Source organism: Bubalus kerabau, chromosome 15, assembly GCF_029407905.1.
Source record: "Bubalus kerabau isolate K-KA32 ecotype Philippines breed swamp buffalo chromosome 15, PCC_UOA_SB_1v2, whole genome shotgun sequence".
Taxonomy (NCBI): Eukaryota; Metazoa; Chordata; class Mammalia; order Artiodactyla; family Bovidae; genus Bubalus; species Bubalus kerabau.
In genome coordinates this window covers 62,849,157-62,869,924 of record NC_073638.1, presented here as the reverse complement: position 1 = coordinate 62,869,924, position 20,768 = coordinate 62,849,157, and the positions used below count along the sequence as shown (strand labels likewise).

The 20,768-nt window shown below is 37.2% G+C and overlaps 1 protein-coding gene across 5 annotated transcripts in view; it reads left to right on the top strand.

Annotated features, from left to right (window-relative positions):
- IMMP1L (inner mitochondrial membrane peptidase subunit 1) overlaps positions 1–19,790 on the top strand; it is a 73,487-nt gene extending 53,697 nt beyond the window's left edge. For 4 of the 5 annotated variants that reach the window (XM_055549212.1, XM_055549213.1, XM_055549210.1 and 1 more), the window contains 2 exons: positions 18,676–18,786; positions 19,625–19,790. In XM_055549212.1, the coding sequence (XP_055405187.1) occupies positions 18,676–18,786; positions 19,625–19,693 (180 nt within the window). In that variant the 3' untranslated portion in view covers positions 19,694–19,790. Of the gene's footprint in view, positions 1–5,038; positions 5,540–18,675; positions 18,787–19,624 lie in introns of those variants that run through there. The other variant, XM_055549214.1, reaches the window with a different exon arrangement.
- Positions 19,791–20,768: the final 978 nt, after the last annotated feature.

Genomic DNA, 20,768 nt, shown 5'->3' with positions numbered 1-20,768 from the left:
CAACACTTAGCCTGTATTTACTTTGTACCAGAATAAGTACAGGGTAAGTGTTGAAACTCTTTCAAGGATTAGTTTATTTAATCATCACGACAGTAACCCAGTAAAGGCAGTTAGTAGTGGCATTTAACAGACAGGAAAACTGAACAACAGGGAGGTTAAATAAATTGCTCAATTTCAAACAGTTAATAAGAGAAATAGTTGGAATTCAAACACAGATAGCCTGGGTCTATTGAAAAATTTGTATTTTTTTTTTTACTATGCCAGTACTACTTCTCCCAAAGTATCCTCCACTTACTATTCTTATTTTTGCTCCTATCTCCTCAAATTGTACTTCCCTTACAATGTATTTGTCTTAAACATTTTTAAAAAGAAAGGCAGCTGTTTCTGATCAGGGCTAGTATTAGTTCTAAAGACAAGCCAGTGATTTTTGAAGGCTTCCCACCTCCACCAGTTTTTCTAGGCTGAGTTTTTTAAACCATGAGAATTGTGTAGCTATTACTGAACTACTTTAGCAGATGTGTTCCATTAATCAAGGTGATTTATAACAAAAATTCATCCAAGTTTGGAGCACTCTGGAGCGATATCCAAACTGTTTGCGATCTGCCCCTCTAGAGTGTTCCCTTTTCCAGCTATCTCAGAAGCAGACTGGTGCTGTATTTTATGAAAGGGGTTTCCTTCCCATATCTGTGCACCCTTTCAGAGAAATATTTGTTGTTTATAAGTTATGAAGACAATGCTATTCAGATCTTGATTGAGCTGCATAATAAGGATGATGTATATTAAATATGTTTTGAATTTCAGGCCAAAAAAACCCAACAACAACATTCTTTTAAGTAGGTGCTTCAGAAAGCAAAACACCAAAATTTTCATTTGGAACCTAGAATATAGAGTTTAGCGTATCAAAGAATTAGCATTGTTTTTAAGTTGGCGAAAAAGAACATAGACAGTTAAGTGATGTGAAGCTGTTTTATTCATTCCAGAGTTCCAAAAGTCCATATGGCAAGCAGTAAAGATGATTTATTTTTTACAGTAAGCATTTGGAAACTAAGCAGTCCCTATCAAGGTGTTGCTGCAGTGGTTTTGCTTTTTTTCCTGATATTGAGGCTAGTAGTTTTTCCCCTTGAGTTATGGGCTGAGCATTGGTACTAGGAAATGAGCTTAAATTTGTGACTCTCAAAAGAAACAAATTTTACTCAGCTCAAACATCTTGAATAACTTGCCTTTCTATACTGTAGGAATTCCTCAGTTAGCTGCTAGAAGCCACTAATTTGCCAAAAATAATTTAATTGGAAGAAGCATTTAGCAGGTAGGAAATGCATTAAATGAACTAGCATTCTTCTGTTGATCAGCACAGCAGGTGATTTAACACAGACTCCACTCCCCTAAGGAATATAGGGCCAAGACTCAGGAAATATGGTAAAATTTTGTTATAAAGCTAATAAAGAAACACAGAAAAACACTTTATACTCTTTCTCAGGATAACATTGTGATAGTTCAAAGCTGTGATTTTAATTCATAGTGTAACTGTGTTACAGTTAGGCATTTTGAAATACAGTAAGTTTGTATCAGCAAACAATCCTGCTATAAAACCTCCCATCCAAACAAACAGACCTTTTGGGCACCATAACCTGCTTTAGGAAAGAGTTGTGCATACTTACCGACTCCCCTGTGAACTTTATATTCTCTTTTGAACTCATTCCACTTAGACTTTGATCCCTGGGAATTCACTGGAACGGTTCTCATGAATGTTCTGTTGTTGATCGAGTGGTCAACTTTCAGTCCTCCTTCCATTTGACCTACTGTTAGTATTTAAAGTAGTTGTTCTTCAGGCCTGTTTTCACTTAGTTTGAAGAATACCACTGTCTTTAGGTTTTCTCCTTTTTCTGCTTCTTCCGAGTGTCCTTTGTTGATTCCTCCAAATATTGGAGTAACTAAGGGTTTGTATTTTAAACTCATTTTGTTTATATACGCACACATAAGGTGACCTAATCCTGTCTTGAAGTTTTAACTACTGTCTAATTTAAGTTCTAAATTTATATCAACCACAGATTCTTTCCTGAACTCCAGAATCATATATCTAATAGTCTGTCTAATATTTTCCTCTTGAACTTAGTATGTCCAAAACTAAACTCCTGATTTTCCTTCCACAACTGGATCCTCCTTCACATATTCCCAATCACCGAAAGGCGACTCCATTCTTCTGCTCACTCAAGTCATAAACCTTGGAGTCATCCTTGCCTCTCTTCCTCTTTCATCCTCTCATCCAATCTATTAACAAATCATGATGATTATATCTTGGTTTGAAATTAGGAAAGGAGTATGTCAAGGCTGTATATTGTCAACCTGCTTACTTAACTTTTATGCAGAGTACCTCATGCAAAATGCCAGGCTGGACGAAGCACAAGCTGGAATCACGATTGCTGGGAAAAATACCAATAACCTCAGATATGCAGATGTTACCACCCTTATGGCAGAAAGCAAAGAAGAACTAAAGAGCCTCTTGACGAAAGTGAAAGAGGAGAGTGAAAAGGTGGCTTAAAACTCAACATTCAAAATGACATCTGGTCCCATCACTTCATGGCAAATAGATGGGTAAACAATGGAAACAGTGACAGACTTTATTTTCATGGGCTCCAAAATCATTGCAGATGGTGACTGCAGCCTTGAAATTAAAAGACACTCGCTCCTTGGAAGAAAAGCTATGACCAACCTGGACAGCATATTCAGAAGCAGAGCCATTACTTTGCCAACAAAGGTCCATCTAGTCAAGGCTGTGGTTTTTCCAGTGGTCATGTATGGATGTGAGAGTTGGACCGGCCATAAGGAAAGCTGAGGACCAAAGAATTGGTGCTTTTGAACTGTGGTGTTGGAAAAAAGTCTTGAGAGTCCCTTGGTCTGCAGGGAGATCAAACCAGTCAATCCTAAAGGCAGTCAGTCCTGAATATTCATGGGAAGGACTGATGCTGAAGATGAAACTCCAATACTTTGGCTACCTGATGGGAAGAACTGACTCACTGGAAAAGACCCTGATGCTGGGAAAGATTGAAGACAGGAGGAAAAGGGGATGACAGAGGTTGAGATGGTTGGATGGCATCACTGAACTTGATGGACATGAGTTTGAGCAAGCTCCGGGAGTTGGTGATGGACAGGGAAGCCTGGCGTGCTTTAGTGCATGGGGTTGCAAAGAGTCAGACATGACTGAGCGGCTGAGCTGAACTGAACTGATGTCTTGTAAAGTAGAATTCGACCACACATTGCCACCATCACCATACATCCTGGTGCAAGACAAATTTATCCTACTCTTGTTTTCTTGTAATAACTTCTGATCTTCTCTCTCTGCTTTTATCTTTCCCAACTTTTTGCCTCCCTACTATTCACATAGTAGCTGAAATCATCCTTTTTAATAATGATGCTTTTTAATAGAAATAATGTTAGACTCTTCTGCCCAAAAAGCTCAGTAGCTCCCCATCTCATAATAAAAGCCATGGTCCTTTTGATAGCCTAGAAGACCCATACCCTTCATGCTCCTTGTTCTTGTAGTTAAAGTTTTATTGGAACGCAGGCACACTCATTCATTTCTGTATGGTCTGGGACTCTCACTAAAACAGCAGAATTGAGTTGTTGTAACAGAGACTGTATGGCCTGCAAAGCTTGGGCTCTTCACTGTCTGGTGTTTTACAGAAACATTTGCTGACCTTTGCTCTAGAATATAAGATTCTTAATGGCAGGGATTTTTTTTCATCTCAGTTAATTCCCCAACTCCTAATCTTTTATTTGGCATCTGGTAGATACTTTAAAAATACTTAAAGTTTAGACAAATGTCCATATAACTAGAGTCTGACGGCGTTTCTTTTACTTTCTGTTCTACTCAGTTTCTTCTTCTGGTTTCTCCTGCAGACTTGCTCTGGAGTAAAGTGCATGATGTTCTATTTTTCAGTGATATAGATGTTCCTGTACTTCAACACATTGTATGCTAATACTGAATTGGCCAATCTGTGTTCATCCTAGTCTTCATAGAATACTTGAAAACTCCACCTACTTCCGTGGTAGAGCTACTTGACCATCTTGCATAATTGCAGGTGAAAGTTGTAGAAAATACTGGAATGCCCCTGTTACTTTGTGCCAGGATAGCATTATGCTGATTAAATGTTTATTTCCCTAAGTGACTTCTGTTTGATAGATTTTAGTCCTTTTATTAGAGCAGACTAAAAATCCACCTGCCTCTGAATGACGTACTCTGAATTTGGTCTTGTCTAACTCTTCTAAAGGAATGGTGGAACCTGAGGTACCTTGGACTTACTCCCTTACTCTCATTTTGAGGGAAGATATAATTTCCCAGAAATGGTATGGCAGTTTTGTTACTATGAAGGCTAAAGTTGCCTTTGCAACATGTAGTACCCACTAATTAAGTGGTGTGGTAAGGAGAGTTTTCTACATTTCAGTAGAAATGATGTGCTTTTGGACATATTTAACTACTCTGCAGATATTTTGTCCTTTTGATCCTTTTATTGGTTGGCAGCTTAAGGATGGATATAAGTTATTACCGGAAGTTGGTAAACTTTCCTTTAAGTGTAAACTGCTTTCCAGTGGTTGGTTGTTATAAAATGAAGAATCTTTTTTTCTAAATGTTTCAAATAATTAAAACTCTATTTATTGAATTTCAGTTTTTCAGCCATAGCGGCCGCTCTGTATTGGAAATGAGCATGGTACTAGAAATATGATTATGGAGATTTCAGTATTTTCCTGTAGTTAAAACATGGCAATCTTCTGCTACTGTTAAAGAAAACATCTGTACTTATTAGAAAATTTTCTTTTACTTTTATTTTTGACCTATCAAAGATCCAGTTATATAAAGCTTTTTGGTTCTAGATAACATGGATTCCAGTGTCATACACAAAAGGTGAAATGTTCATCAAATCCTGCTTTGTTACCACAGTAGAATAGGTGGATGAGAAATGTAGTATTTTGTCTCCTGATCCTGCCAACTACGCCACTTGTCTCACTCTGTATCACTGTGCGCACTGTTCTTTAAACCCAGGGTAGGCGAGGAGGGAGCCAAGAGCCTGGAAGAAGACTGGAGGAGCCACAGGAACTGCAGACACGTTTATTCTCTCCTGGCTGACACAGCAGCCATAGCACCAGCCAAAACATAACCATAACGCAGTCCACCAGGGCGTTCCAGGTGAAGCTTGAACATGCTTACACACCAACAGTAGCCTGTGGACTACCGAGTACCTCCTGATGAGCATGTGCAAAGCTATCAGTGATCTCAGCTATTACAAAATCTTTATTTACAAAACTTGGGGCAAGAGCGCCTGACCATGCCATCTTGGCTACTTTGCTTTTGCCCTACATATTTCTTACATTTTTCTTTTGTATTATAGAGTATCTTAGTAACAGTATACTTTATTGTAACTTATTTATAACATTTTATAACAATTTGTAACATTTTATACCTTTATAACCTTGTTATTGGCAGAAATGTAAGAAATAGAGAGTTTTACATTTCAAAAAGAACTGATTAAATGTTCTAAGCATGCTCTGGTCTATAGTGTTCTTAAAAAGAAAACTTTGAAATGGGATAAGATGCTGGTAAAAAGCTTTTTTACTGTATACTGAGAAGTATTTATATAAAATTGTAAGCTGAAAAATAATTGGACAACTTAGAAAATGGGCACTTTATAAACACTGATAACTCCCAATGTGTCCTGTGTATTTAGGTTATAGTCCACATCTTTGAATACCCTAATGCTGTTTTTCTGTTTGTTTAAATGTCATTTACTTTAGCTAAAAGTCACAACCATATGGTCTTCTATTGCCACTTGTATTATAAACAGCAAAAGTACTTCTTTGTGGGGAGAGGACTCCTCAGATTGAAAGGGCTTGTTTATTATAAGCTGCTGATACACTGAATCCTTATGTCATTTAAATAGAAGAACTACCTAATAATGTCACTTATTACAACTAGGATATCTAAACAAGGGACTTGCTTTTTGCAGACTACAGTGATAAAAACCTGTGCTTCACATCCATTTCTCAGCAACGGCTCCCAGGGTAATCAATCATGGCATACTGCTAATGCCTTGATTGCAGCTGATGCAGAGGAAATTTGTTTACTTTTTTGCTAAGTGAAGTTCACTGCGGAGATGACGTGACTTTTTCATCCTATAGCTAACACAACTGTGAAGATAAATTTGACTTAGTGTTTACAATTCTGAGGTGTTTTTCTTCTGATGTTAACACTAAAGAATCATCTTTGAGGCCCTCAGTACTTAAGCATTTTCTGATGTGTTCCCTGAACATTTTCAGAATATTTTGATCTTAGCTTAACGATAATATGTAGTTTATAAAATATTATTTTACAGAACTGTATTTTATCTTAATATGTGTTTGCATATGTATGTATATGTATTTGTGAAAATCAACATTTCTGTTGAAACAGTAGCATCTTCCTGAAACTAGCATGTTTTGCTCACCTGAAAATATTCTAACCACTCAGAACTGGAAAGTCAGTGCCATTGGTGGGATTCTGGGGAGGCATTTATGCAATTCAGTAAAATGCCGTATTACATGTAGTTTTATCTACATGTTATATGAGACCTGTATATACTTAGGCTGCTTAAAAGTAATTGGGAAAAATTACTGAGCATGAAATTGTAACGCTACTGTTCAACGTCAGCGTCTAGACAGACTCGCACTCTGATAGTAGTAAAGAGAATGTGTTCTGAGTGGCTTCTGGAAAGCTGCCGTTGACCAGGTGGAACATAGTCAGATGTTTTCTGAAATAAACAACTGAATGAAATTCTTCTCTTACCACTTTGGGTAATTAAAATCCTACAGGTTTCTGTGACCCACTTAATCTATAAAAACATTCTCACTCTACCAGTCTTTACCTAAAATAAGAATGGAAAAGAGGAATTACGGATTTAAAAGCAAGTATGCATGTTATAAAATAGTTGAAGATAGTAGATTAGCTGGAAAATACTGACATTACAAGCCATGATACTGCTCACCTAGATATCTGAACATACTTTCCTCCTGGATTGGAATTTTCATAACTATTTTAAGCAAATGTCAGAATTGTTTAGTTTGGCATAGCTGGTTTACATCCCTACTGTTAACACACATACAGAGCCAACAGGGAAGGGAAACAAAGTACTTAAGACCATAGGGTGAGTAACTTAAAATTCTAAGATTGTAACTCAAGATTCTGATCTACTTCCTGTACATTGTGTGTTTAAATCTCTAAATCAGGAAGGATTAGAGAAACCTTCTGTCATCAGAAGAGACTTGAAATTTGACTTCCCTTATGTAAAGAAAGTCAGGGTAGGTCTGGGGACATAGACTGATAGGGACTTCTGACCCTAACTGCAAATATACCTAACCCCAAACAAATCCCAGCACCAGGCGTCGTCTTTAATGAGACTGTGCCTCAGGAGCAGGGGAAACCACTGGACTTAGGAGGATGGAGAGAAGACTTCAGCAAAAGGCCTTTAGGAGGCTACCAGGGCAGGCACATTTGCCAGACAATAACTTCACAATTTTCCTATTATTTATTCATGAATTCACTAATTCCATTAATTCTAAACATTACTGAACATTTACTTGAGGGTCTCCACCATGGTAGAGTAGGTAAGTCCCTGCCTGCTGGCTGTCCAATAGAACTTCCTGCAAAAATGGAGTAGTCTGTATCTGCACTGTCCAGTGTGGTAGCCTCTAGGTTCATGTGGCTGTTGAGTATAGGAAACATGGTTAGTGTGTCTGAGGAAATGAATTTTTAGTTTTATGTAATCTGTAAGATTAAATGGTGACATATGTTACTAGTGGCTACCATGTTGAACAATACAGCTTTAAGAATTTGTAGTCAAGTTGGAGGAGCAGACAAGGAATTACAAAATGGTGTAACATGATATTCATCTACACTGGGGTGGATAGGATTACTCCAGACTTGGGAGGTCAAAGTTGAACTTCTAAAGGATAAAGCAGCATATTTAGGTTCTAGAAGGGAGTGCAGCCCTGTACTTTGGGCAGCTGTGAAAAATAAGTTCCTACATCTGGGACATACAGTGGCGAGGGATGACTAGCAAAAAGAGATAAAAGTGAAAAGATAATCAGGGTTGAATTCCTTGTATGTCTTAAGCAGGGGAGTTACTTTATTTTGGCCACACCACATGTCTTGCAGAATCTTAATTCCCAGACCAGGGATTGAACCCATGCCCCTGCAGTGGAAGTACAGAGTTCTAACCACTGGACCACCAGGGAAGTCCTGGGAGTAACATTATCAGACTTAGTTTTTAAGAGATCACCCTGATACTAATATAGACTAATCGAGGATAGTTTAATAAAGGATGATCGGAATAGGAGAGGCCGAGGCAGGAAGCCCAGTTAATAAATAGGCTGTAAGACATAATTGAGACAATAACATTAAGAATGGAAACCAGTAAATGTTCGGAGAAAGATTAGGAGAATGTCTAAACAGGATTGGATGTTGGAAGAAATGCATCATCTATCTCTGTTGTTAGAGGCAAAAACTTGGGTCAGTTTGGGAGTACTCTGGAAGCCTGTATAATAGGCTTATGATTGAGTGTACTTAAAATGAGTACAGTGGCAATGGAATTGAAGTGAGAAGAAAACAAGTGCTTTCCCAGAATGATGTCTGGGTGTTATACGATTCCCTCCTTGACGTCCACAGTATATTTTCATGATGTCTTGTTAGTCAAAACAATGTTTTGATGCTTCTAGCCCCCAGAGATCAACCTTTTTAAAGATCTTTAGCTGTTCTCTTCATAACATTAACGCAGAAAAAAAAAATCATGTGTTGTCCATCTGCCTATTTTGCAATTTTGTATTCGCAAAGCTACATGTTATTCTAAATAACTTCCAGGGTATGGGACATTAGAATTCTGTTTTTAATAAAACATAAAAAGGAGAAGTATCAAAGGAAATCATGCAGCACAACACTTTTTTTAAGGCGTTAGTAATGCCAAGTTCAAGAATACTTTGTATCTTTTATTTATAGTTCCATTTCAGGTGTAAATCAGTTTTCTAGCCAATCTCTGTATGAAGCAGTTATACATTGGGGCCATAAGAAATTGAAAAGAGATATGGAGATTCATCTACAGGAATAAATCCATATAGGGATGAGTTTTGACTGGGAAGAATTATTTGAAGTCCCAGGAATAATTCAGTGGGAATATTTGGTGGAAATCTATTAGCACATATTCTTTATAGTAAGCATCTGATTTACTAATTATTTAGACTTTTTCTGTGAACATGAGAAAACTCACTATTTACATATTTACCACTATGTTCTACTAGTCTTTCAAATATCCTGTTTCATTAAATTAGGCTCATCTTTTGGACCGTGAGAACCAGAGTGGACGTCAGGCTATATTAAAATGAGAGTACTGACATAGTTTTGAAATGAGAATATAAGGTACTTATTTTAAATACTAATCCAAATACACAGCAGGTAACCTTGTTACATATAGAACAAAAAAGAAGTCAGAGAGTGAGATAATAGTCCTAGGGGGAAAAAAAAATATAGGATTGGGGTGTTAGTATTAGATGGAAGGGCCTATTTATTGCCTTCAATCCCAACCTTTTCCCCATTCCTCTGCCTTCTGACAAGTTGGTAGATGGTTCTGAAGAAGTAAATGCTTCATAAGGAAGAGCTTAGGTATTTGATAGTCAATAAACATTGCTTGGAAAAGATCCCTATTAAAATATTAAAAATGTTGTTCTTTGCTACATTTGGATGATTTGGTCTTAAAAACTGAATTTCATTAAATTCCATTAAATCAGTTGGCATAATTAATATGGCATCTATTCAAAATTAATGTACATTTTTAATTATAATGGATTCAATTCAAAGTCTTGGCTAGTACCAGAACTATATAATTGAATACAGTGTAAAAGAAAAAGGCCAAAAGCATAACGAAAGTGAAATTGGAAAGCACAGTTCACTTTGCAGAGAACTGGATAGACTTCATAAAAAATCAGGAACAAAGAAAGCCCGGCAGGCATCATTCATCCAGCAGCTGGAGCAAATGTTAATAACAATAGCTAATATTGAGTGAGTGCTTACTGGGTGCCAGGAACCTTATGTGTTATTTGTTTTTTAGAATATTTCTGTAAGGCATTTAACTAGTCCCAGTTTTATAGATGAGGTTTAAATAACCTGTCCAAGGTGTTTAACTAGTAAGTGGCAGACCTACAGTTTGAACTCAGCCCCAGAGATTCCTATTTAGGCTGGATGGAGGTATTGAGTACTGAAGGAGATGATGGAGGAGCTTAGCTTGCAATAGCTATGAGAATGAGCAAGTCAAGTCTTAGACTAAGCTCTAAACCTGCTCAGCAGGGAGATGCTCAGTAATGAAGGAGAACCTGTTGGTTGAAAGCATCCCTCATCCTGACCCTCAGCCCAGTGCTGTAGGTGTAGTCTACTAGAACTTCTGTGTAAATTCCTCTTTAGTGATAATTGGCTATGAACCTAAAGTGGCACCATTTTTAAGTAGGGAAAGACAATAACAGCTCCTGGGAATGATGTGGGATAGGACAGTAATAAGTCAGAATTTAAATGGGGAGAAAAAGAAGCAAGACTGCATAGAAATAGTATCCATTGAAATAATCAGTGTGTTAACGTGTCACGCCTGGGCATTATACATGTTAATCCCTTAGTCATGCATTTGGGAGCACTTCCCTCCCCAGATACTCTACTCAGGGAGACAAGTATGGGCAAAAAGTTGTGGCAAGGAGAATGTCATTAAAAATAGAATCTGAGTGAAACTGTTTCTTGAGTTTTGCTTTCAAAGATACCCATCCATAACTGACACTTGGGACAGCACCATTTTACAAAATTAAAGATTAATAATGTTTTCTCAGTTTTGTGTTCTTAAAAGAACTTCTCCGTGATTACCTCTCAGGGGATTTAATGTTTCTCTTTTTGACATGCATGTCTTTATCGTTTCGGTGGTTTATATAGGAAGGTAAACTCCAACAATTACTTACTGATGGTGTTCCCAGTTTTGCCCTTGCATGAGTCATATAAATACTGGGCTGTGTGTGAAGTTCTTTAAAACTATATAATTAATAAATTATCTCATTTCACAAGCGTTCTCTCCACTAGTTTGTGTGCATAGCATCTTACTATGACTACATTTTATATGCCTCTCCTTTTCCTTTTTCCAGGAAAAAAAGTCATGTAAAAAAAGGATTTCAGAAGCTTTACCCCTCCCCCCCGCCCTTATTACCTTTATGATTTTTGTTTCTCCAGTAATTATTGTTTTCTTTACATTCACAGTCATTTTAGAAGAACCATTAAAGAGTCATGAACAATAATAAGGCCAGTGCATATCCTGCCTTTGCTGATTATAAATTTTTAAATATCTGGCAAACAGAGAGTTAATTAAAAATCAGTCTGTTACTAGGATTTCCTGTTTTTTGAAACTTTTGAAAGGTTGAGCATACAAATATCTTACTCTTTAGTCAGAACTTTTTCTTAATCAGTCTTTCCTTAATCAAAGAATAAGTTTGATTACAGTTTAGTAAATGTGTTATTTGATATTGTGGACTTTTTCATCAGATTTCACTTGAATCAAGAAAGGTAACACCTGTGGGTTGGTTCACAAAAGCTGCTTTTGTTCAATGGACACCCGCAGGCCATGAGGCAATTACATTTGTTGCTTGTACTATAAAGGAGGCACTTAACTAGACCTCAGTAAGTATAGCTGAGAACCAGAGGCTTGATTCTTTTGTCCTGCCCTGAGATTAGGTTTTATCATAGCTCAGGAGGTAAACCTCTGACGTAGAAAGGAAAAACCAAGAATGATTTAAGGGTTCTTTTAATGCTTTAAAAGTTAGCCCTAAAGCTAGCTTTATCTGAGACACTGGGAAAATTCAAAGTTGAGCAAAAATTTCTAAGTGGCATTGTAGACATATATTCATATATTCTTACTCAGTCTTGTGCATTCATTCAAGTTGTCATGGCATATTTCCAGAAGTACAAACAGAAAAAGTAATTAGCTATTTTTAAAAGTTTTGGTTATGAGAAATGATGAACAAAGACGTGGAATTAGGATTTCCACTTTTGGCCATTTGTAAAACATTTATTATAAATACGAGTTCTACTTTAATTGGGAAGTTATAATGGCTTTTTACAAATAATTTAAAATACCCGTGGAGGATTCATGTTGATGTATGGCAAAACCAATACAATATTGTAAAGTAATTAGCCTCCAATTAAAATAAATAAATTTATAATAAAAAAGAATATATTTTAATATATTTTATCTGTTAATATTTTATTATAATAATATTGCTATAGAACTTTTTTCTTACCTGGTTTGAATTTTGAACTTAGTGATAACCAATAGATTAATCCAACAGACAATAACTGTGTTTTGAGTTAGGAAATTTTTGTTCTGTTCGTTGCTTCATTCCACTCCACTCACCTGAGCAGAAAGGTCAGGTTTTAAGTTTTGGACCCATACCAAAAATGTGTTGTACTTTATATTTATTTAAATAAATAAGTTCATAGCTAGACTAATATTTCAGTTACCTAGAGGTCTAGTGACAATACTATAATTGCAGTCATTTACTTGTACTTTGCAAAGAAGCAGCGCCTGCTGTATGGATTGGAAGTTGGGTCTAATTCCACACAAGCAAAGAAAAAAAAATTGTTTTTACTTCAGTAAAGCTCTTCCTGACCTGCATTGTGATGGACAATGTTCCCTTTTTAAAAAAGTACAAGTATTACTAAAATAACTAGGCATATTAAGACACATATATGTGTGTGTACATACATATGTAATTGAATTATCTAAGTAATACATGGTAGAAGGCAATGGCACCCCACTCCAGTACTCTTGCCTGGAAAATCCCATGGACGCAGGAGCCCGGTGGGCTGCAGTCCATGGGATCGCTAAGAGTTGGACACGACTTCACTTTCACTTTTCACTTTCATGCATTGGAGAAGGAAATGGCAACCCACTCCAGTGTTCTTGCCTGGAGAATCCCAGGGACGGCAGAGCCTCGTGGGCTGCTGTCTATGGGGTCGCAGAGTCGGACACGACTGAAGCGACTTAGCAGCAGCAGCAGCAAGTAATACATACTGGTCCCCAAAATGTAAATTTTGAAATACATAAAATTTTGTGGGTTTTTTTTTTAAAGTAATTATACCTAAGCATACCTTGTAATTTTTTTTCACTGACTGTATCCATGTAAGTCCTATTGTTATTGTGTAGTAGTGTAACTCTCTTGTGACCACATGGACCGTAGCCTGCCAGGCTCCTCTGTCTAAGGGATTTTCCAGGCAAGAAATACTGGAGTGGGAGAGACCCAATTTCCTTCTTAAGGGAATCTTCCCAACCCAGGGATCAGATCCACATCTCTTGCATTGGCAGGCAGATTCTTTACCACTGAGCCTCCAGGGAAGCCCCAAGTCCATTAGCTGTCTGCTGGGTGTGACTATTCTATAAATAAACTCTATTTAACTTCTGCCTCCTGAGGAATATTTATTCTGTTGTCAACTTTGAGATGCAAGAAATACCATATTCAGCTTCCTTGCTTATACATATGGCATGCTGAGTTTGGCAAATCTTTTTGAGATTTTGATAGGCAAAGGATAGAATGAAAACATACAGGGGATGCCACTGAAGGGGAATCAAGGTAGAGATGCCAAATCACACCTTACTTACTTTAAAATTTTTAGTTCTCAACCAGAAGGATTCTCTTCATATCATTATGAGGTATGCTAAAAAAAAAAAAAAATAAGACTGTAAAAATTAGATAATTTGAACATCTAGCAATTATGGAGTAACTGGTGCTGAACTTGCTCTCCTTCCATAAAGAACTGGAAAATTGGACAAACTATGTAAAATAAGTGTTTTCAGACAGTGTTCAGCAGGCAGTACAAGCCAGATTCCTGGGAGAAGGGAAACGAACAAACCTTATATTTTTCCCTACTTCTGCCTTTAAGGCAGTTTGCAGAGGTTCCGAGGAAGGAAAATTCAATCAAAGGACAGTGGTGTTGCTGAGTTGATTAGGGTAGAGGGACATTTAAGTGGTTGGAATTTATGCATCAAACCACTAGGGAGAAAAGAGCCACAGAATGATCTTGAGAAATATGCACAAGTGTTCTCTTGGATTTGGGGCTGAACACTGAATTGTGCCCCCATATGGTGAAATTTGGGCTTCCCTGGTGGCTCAGACAGTAAAGAATCCACCTGCAATGTAGAAGACCCGGGTTCGATCCCTGGGTCGGCAAGATCTCCTGGAGGAGGAAATGGCAACCCACTCCAGTATTCTTGCCTGGAGAATCCCACAGACAGAGGAGCCTGGCAGGCTACAGTCCATGGGGTCGCAGAGTCAGATACAACTGAAGCAACTTAGCAGGCATGGTGAAACTTAGAGACTGAGCAAAGAACAGCTAGTGGGGATCAGCCTAGCAATTTCCAGAGGTCATACAGGGCTGAGAGCCATTGGAGTTTTTACCAGCCACAGGGGAAGGATCTCACTGAATATCCGGAGTATCCAGAAGAGACCGTGGAATATCATGCCTTAGGAGTGGGCTAGACTAGCCCTTGGAATAGTCAGTATGAGACCCAACTTAAAAACAAGGCTTGAAAGGAATAAGCTGATTCACAAACTTAACTGCCTTCTAAAAACCAAAGAGACCTCCTCAACATTCAACGCTGTCTTAAAACAAAATCCGCTCAACAAATGAGTGTTCAGCTCAGTCACAGATATGTAAAGAAGTGGGAAAATGAAACCCATGACAAAAGAAAAATAGATCCAGAAATGACAGAGATAAATGGCAGAAGTAATAGTCATGTGCTCTTAAACAGTGGTCCCCAGTTTCTTTAGCACCAGGGATCAGTTTCCTGGAAGACAGTTTTTCCACTGATCGCAGGGGATGGTTTCAGGATGATTCAAACACATTTATTGTGCCCTTTATTTCTATTATTATTATTATATCAGCTCCACTTCAGATCCTTAGGCATTAGATCCTAGAAACTTTGGGACACCTGCTCTAAAACATAAATACTTTCAAGGATCTAGAGGGTAAACATAAGAAGGGAAGAAGTGCTAAATAGAAGAAAGAACCAAGTGAAATTTTAAGAGTGTAATTTATATGGTCTTTACAGCAGGTTGAAAAATGCAAAAGAAAAGATAAAGATCCTAGACTGTGAAGAAATATTTGCAATAGCTGTCAAAAAACTTGTACTCAAGGTGTATAAAAAAGACCTCTTAAATGAAGAACAAGAATTCATTTTTAAAATGAGCAAAATATTTTTCAGTAGACATTTCACAAAAGATATACTATAGGTACTAGGAAACATACTTAAGAGAAATGCAAGTGAAAACCACAGTGTGATAACAAAATAGCCTACTCGACAGGCAAAACTTTTAAAAACTGAAAATACCAAGGTTATAAAGCAACAGAAACACACATACATTGGTGTTGGGAATGTGAAATGGTATTATTTTAGAAAAGTTTAAGGTTAAACATACACTTACGACCCAGAAATTCCACCCTTATGTATTTACTGGAAAAAAATAGATGTGTATACATCAGTGTTCATAGTGCTTTATTTGTAATAGCCAAAAATTGCAGGTTACTCAAATATCCATCAGCAGGTTCATGGGAAAAAATACTGTGGTTTACAATGGGATATTCTCAGAAGGGCTTCACGGGTGGCTCAGTGGTTAAGAATTCACCTGCTTATGCAGGAGACACGGGTTTGACCCCCCAGATCCCTGGAGAAGGAAATGGCAACCCACTCCAGTATTCTTGCCTGGACAGAGGAGCCTCGCGAGCTACAGTACATTGGGTCACAGAGTTGGACACAACTTAGCGCCTGAACAATAATACTCAGCAGTAAAAAGAAATGAAAGACTGATACATGTAACAGGTATTAATCATTTAAAAACTGCTCAACAAAAGCCAGACACAAAATAGTATGTACCATGCAGTCTCCTTTGTATGAGATTTAGGAACAAGTTAAACTAGTCTCTAGTAACAGGAGACTGATCACTGGTTGCCTAGTACGAAGTATAGGGGTGGGAGGTTGACTGGAAAGGAGGGAACTTGGCATGATAGTAATGTTCTACATCTTGATTGTGGTAAGTAATTACACAAGAGTGCACATTTGTCAAAACTTAAAATGAGTCCATTTTACTGTAAAGTATATGTCTATAAAATTGATTTTAAAGTGTACACCCTTACCCCATATCAAAAATCAGTATGTGTTCCAAAAGTAATTTCAAACATAATGAATTGATAGTGAGTGAGTAATTGATAGAGGGGTAGGTCAGCAAAGGTGACTGATTTTAAGACTCAAACTTGAAGGTTTTCCTGTTTATAGAGAGTGAGTGAGTGAGTGAAGTCGCTCAGTCATGTCCGACTCTTTGCAACCCTGTGGACTGTAGCCCACCGGGCTTCTGCATCCATGGGATTCTCCTCCAGGCAGGAATACTGGAGTGGGTTGCCATTTCCTTCTCCAGGGGATCTTCCCGACCCAGGGATCGAGCTCAGGTCTCCCGCATTGCAGGCAGATGCTTTAACCTTTGAGCCACCAGGGAGTTTATAGAGAAGCTCTTATTAAAGGTACCATCAGTGATGAGGCTGCTCCCTTGATTTGTGTACTTTATGCTGCTGCTGCTTAGTCTCTTCAGTCATGTCTGACCCTGTGAGACCCCATGGACTACAGCCCGCCAGGCCCTCTGTCCGTGGAATTTTCCAGGCAAGAGTACTAGAATGGGTTGCCATGCCCTTCTCCAGGGGATCTTCCCTGGAGATCCCAGGGATCGAACCCTGGTCTCCCGCATTGCAGGCAGACTCTTTACCATTTGAGCTACCTGGGAAGCCCACATATACTATTTCCAGATATACTATTTTGTTATTTTCATCTGTGACCTGAGATGTACTCATTTTTCTACTTGAGCAGCCTTATGCTTCACAGCATGTAAATCAACTTATTATATAGGTATGAACTAACTTTGCTATTGTCCCTAGAACCTATAGTAGTTCTACCAGTAGGAGTTAATGATCTTACAATATCTGATATTCTTTCAAAACACTTTTATTCTTTCTCTTCAAATAGATTTGACACTTAAGTGTATCTAAATGAAAATATTTAGCTTGATTCATTTTGGGCTAATATTTCTACATAAAGACATTCCAAAATTATATCTGATGTAAAGTGTACTTCATATTTTACATGCTTGTACAAATTAATTTTCCCAAAAGTTAAAATTCAGAGGTGATGGCAGTGGAGGTGAGGGGAGAAACGAAATAGGCAGATCACAAAGGATTTGGGGGGCAGTGAAAATATCCTGTATAATACTGTGGTAGAGGATCCATGTTGTACACTCATCCAAATTCACAGAATGTACAACACCTAGAGTGAACCCTAAGTAAACTATGGGACTTTGGGTGATTATGATGGTAGTGTGAGTTCACCAGGTGTAACAAATATGCCACTCTAGTGGGGGATGACAGTAACAGGGAGGCCACGCATGTGTGGGGGTGGGAGGCATATGGGAAATCTCCGTACCTTTCTCTCATGCTGTGAACCTAAAACTGCTCTAAAAGATGGTCTTTAAAAAAACAAATTGTGACATTTAAAAAATCAGTCATTTCTTACTAAATCTAATAGGACTATTTTTCTTCACATAAGGTTCCCAGGTAATAACTGGTCAAAAGAATAGTGAAAATTAATTCCTTCCCAATAGATCGTTTTGGCTAGTCAGTAATTCAGCTTTCTTGGGTAACAAAAACTGTAAAAAAAAAAAAAAAGAAACTTTAAAATACAATTTTAAAAACAGTTGGTGGAGAGTAATTTTTAAAGTTTATATTGAACAGACATTAATAGGCAAATGTCTCATATCACAGAGCACTTTTTACAGTAACATGTTCTAAATATGCTTATGATTGTCATTGAGTAAAAATTTAAATTTATGTTATTTACCAGTTAATACACAGGACATATATAAGATCTTTTCATTTAGTAGAGGGTCACCATCATTAATTTCACAACTGATGATTTTATAATAGGTCCTTGTAGTTCTTGATGGTCATTACTGAAGTATATAATACATTGAAGATATGGCCTGTACAAAGGCAGAACAAGGATCTTAATTAGAATTCTGACAAGCCCACTCCAATAAAATGATGAGATTATTTGTAATTGATGTCACAATCAATTACCAGTTAGTTCATCATGAACATTCTAATAGGTCTGGCCTTGGTATTGGCCCCAGGATGTTGCTGAGTGAGTGGCTGCCCTGCTTATGCTGTTATTGAGACGGGGGGGCACATTTTCAGTCAGCATCCTAATGACCTCTTTTGAAGTCTATTAAATTAATGACCCTGTCACACTGTTTTGATCTCTCATAACTTCAGTTTGGGGTTTGTATAACAAATTAATGTTTGGGAACCATGTGGCAAAAGAGGTCTTTTTAAAAGTTGAAATATTAATACTCCTTACTAATATTTAGTAAAATTTATTTTATTTTGCCAGAGATAATAGCAAAAATGCAAACCATAGGGTCTGACTATATTTTACAAAAGAACTTTAGGACATTCCTTGCTACCGCCAAAAGACATGTAATTTTTTTATTCATAGCATCCATATTTGTTTTGAAAGGGGGTGCTTTCTTCTCTAATTCTAGGTGCCAAAGGGTCACGTCTGGTTAGAAGGTGATAATCTACAGAATTCTACAGATTCCAGGTACTACGGACCTGTTCCATATGGACTAATACGAGGACGAATCTTCCTTAAGGTACTACTGTTTTCTGCTTAAGATGCAGGCTTTCTTTTCTGAGCTGGGGGAAAAAAAAAAAAACAAGAAAAAAAACCAGTTTCTTTCAAATGATCTTTGAAATCTTTAGGCTGTTACAATGGCTACACCTTAGGAACATGTTAACCATAATAGCTATAATAAACATTACCACTCCCCCATTAGCACAGGTAATTGAGAATATTTTTGTTTGAATAACAAAGTTCAAATTACTTTAGTGGTAGCATAAGAAGCTTTTAACTTTCCAAAATTTTAATTTTCTCTCATACAACTTTTCTAACCATATTCATACCCAGGGCACGTATTAATATGCATTTGCAGAAGAGCAGTCTAGAGTCCAGCTAGCTGGAATGCAGGGATGTCCCAGTTGTTAGTAAGTTGTTAGTAAGTTAGTAAGAGTCATGTGCATCGCTGTAGTAAATCACTGAGTCAGAGTAAAGATTGTTATTGTTGGCCTTTCCATTTTGTCACAGGCAGTAAGGAGAAAAACAGACATGAGTACTTGGTGCTGTTGGATAATTTACAGGATTTTTTACACTTAGCAGATGTTATACTCAAGTGCTTAGGCTTACAGTTAATTTTGACAGTCGTGAAAGAAAATATACACACATAAACATCTTATTTCTTATATAATGTTTGAATGTTCCACATTTTAGATTTTAAGTATGTACACAAATACAGGTTTACTTTCTACAGTGTTATTCTGATGTGGAAAATTTGTTCTTGATTGTAGAAAAAGGAGAAAGGGATGGCAAGGGAAATATGATGATGCTAATAACATTGCTTTACTAATTGTCTTCAATTACATTTGATTTTACAGATTTGGCCTCTGAATGATTTTGGATTTCTACGTGACAGCCCTAATGGTCACAGATTCTCTGATGAGTAGCAAACATTTATTCTTTTGATTTGATTATTGTCTTCTGTTCAAATGAGTTTACTGTCACTAAAACCATGTACTTACTAATAAACTATTTGTTATTCAATTTTAGTTATTTTTAATTGTTAAATATAAAGAATAAGCACCACACACTCTGGAGGCTGTATTTGTTCAAAATATATGGATAAAAATATAATCCAAAATAAGTCATCTAAATTTAGATATAAAAGTATTTTTAGGGAAAACCTAGAACAACCTCACTTTCAAATTTTTGGTTGTATAGGTATAATGAAAATAATTTACTCCTCTTGAATATGCCTCATACTTTAGCTATATTCACAAAGTAGAGTAGTAACTAGTCTTATTAAGTCCAAACCAATAATAAATACCAAGAGTTTAACCTAATAAAAAGCTGCTAAGTCATATGCTTGGCTCAGTCATTTGAAATTAAGGGAGAAAGTTTCAGTGATCCCATAAAAGATTTCTTAAAATTTTTTTAAATGAGTTCTGACTTACTCTGTACATAGAATAGTAAATATATAGAAAATCAAAGTCTTTATAGTTAGCTATAATCAATAAGAACACACTTAAAAAGTCCATTTCATCATACCAGCCACACAATAGCCATGTTTTCTGACTCCAGGGCTATCCTTCTTTCTACAGTTGCCATTTCACTTTATTAACTTTGAGATAACCTAATGAATATCCATATTCAACTTTCATCATGGGGAAGCTAGGCTTACATGTTATTCACAAAGATTCTAATCTAATGACCTGAGATTTGAGACAGTTGTGTAAAAGGCATATTACTTTAGCAGCTAGATACATCAAGTTACTTCAAAAACAGCAACTACAAAAGAATATGATGATTCTATGGCCCATTAAACAGAGAAGGCACTGGCACCCCACTCCAGTACTCGTGCCTGGAAAATCCCATGGATGGAGGAGCCTGGTAGTCTGTAGCCCATGGGGTCACAAAGAGTCGGACACGACTGAGCGACTTCACTTTGACTTTTCACTTTCATGCATTGGAGAAGGAAATGGCAACCCACTCCAGTGTTCTTGCCTGGAGAATCCCAGGGAC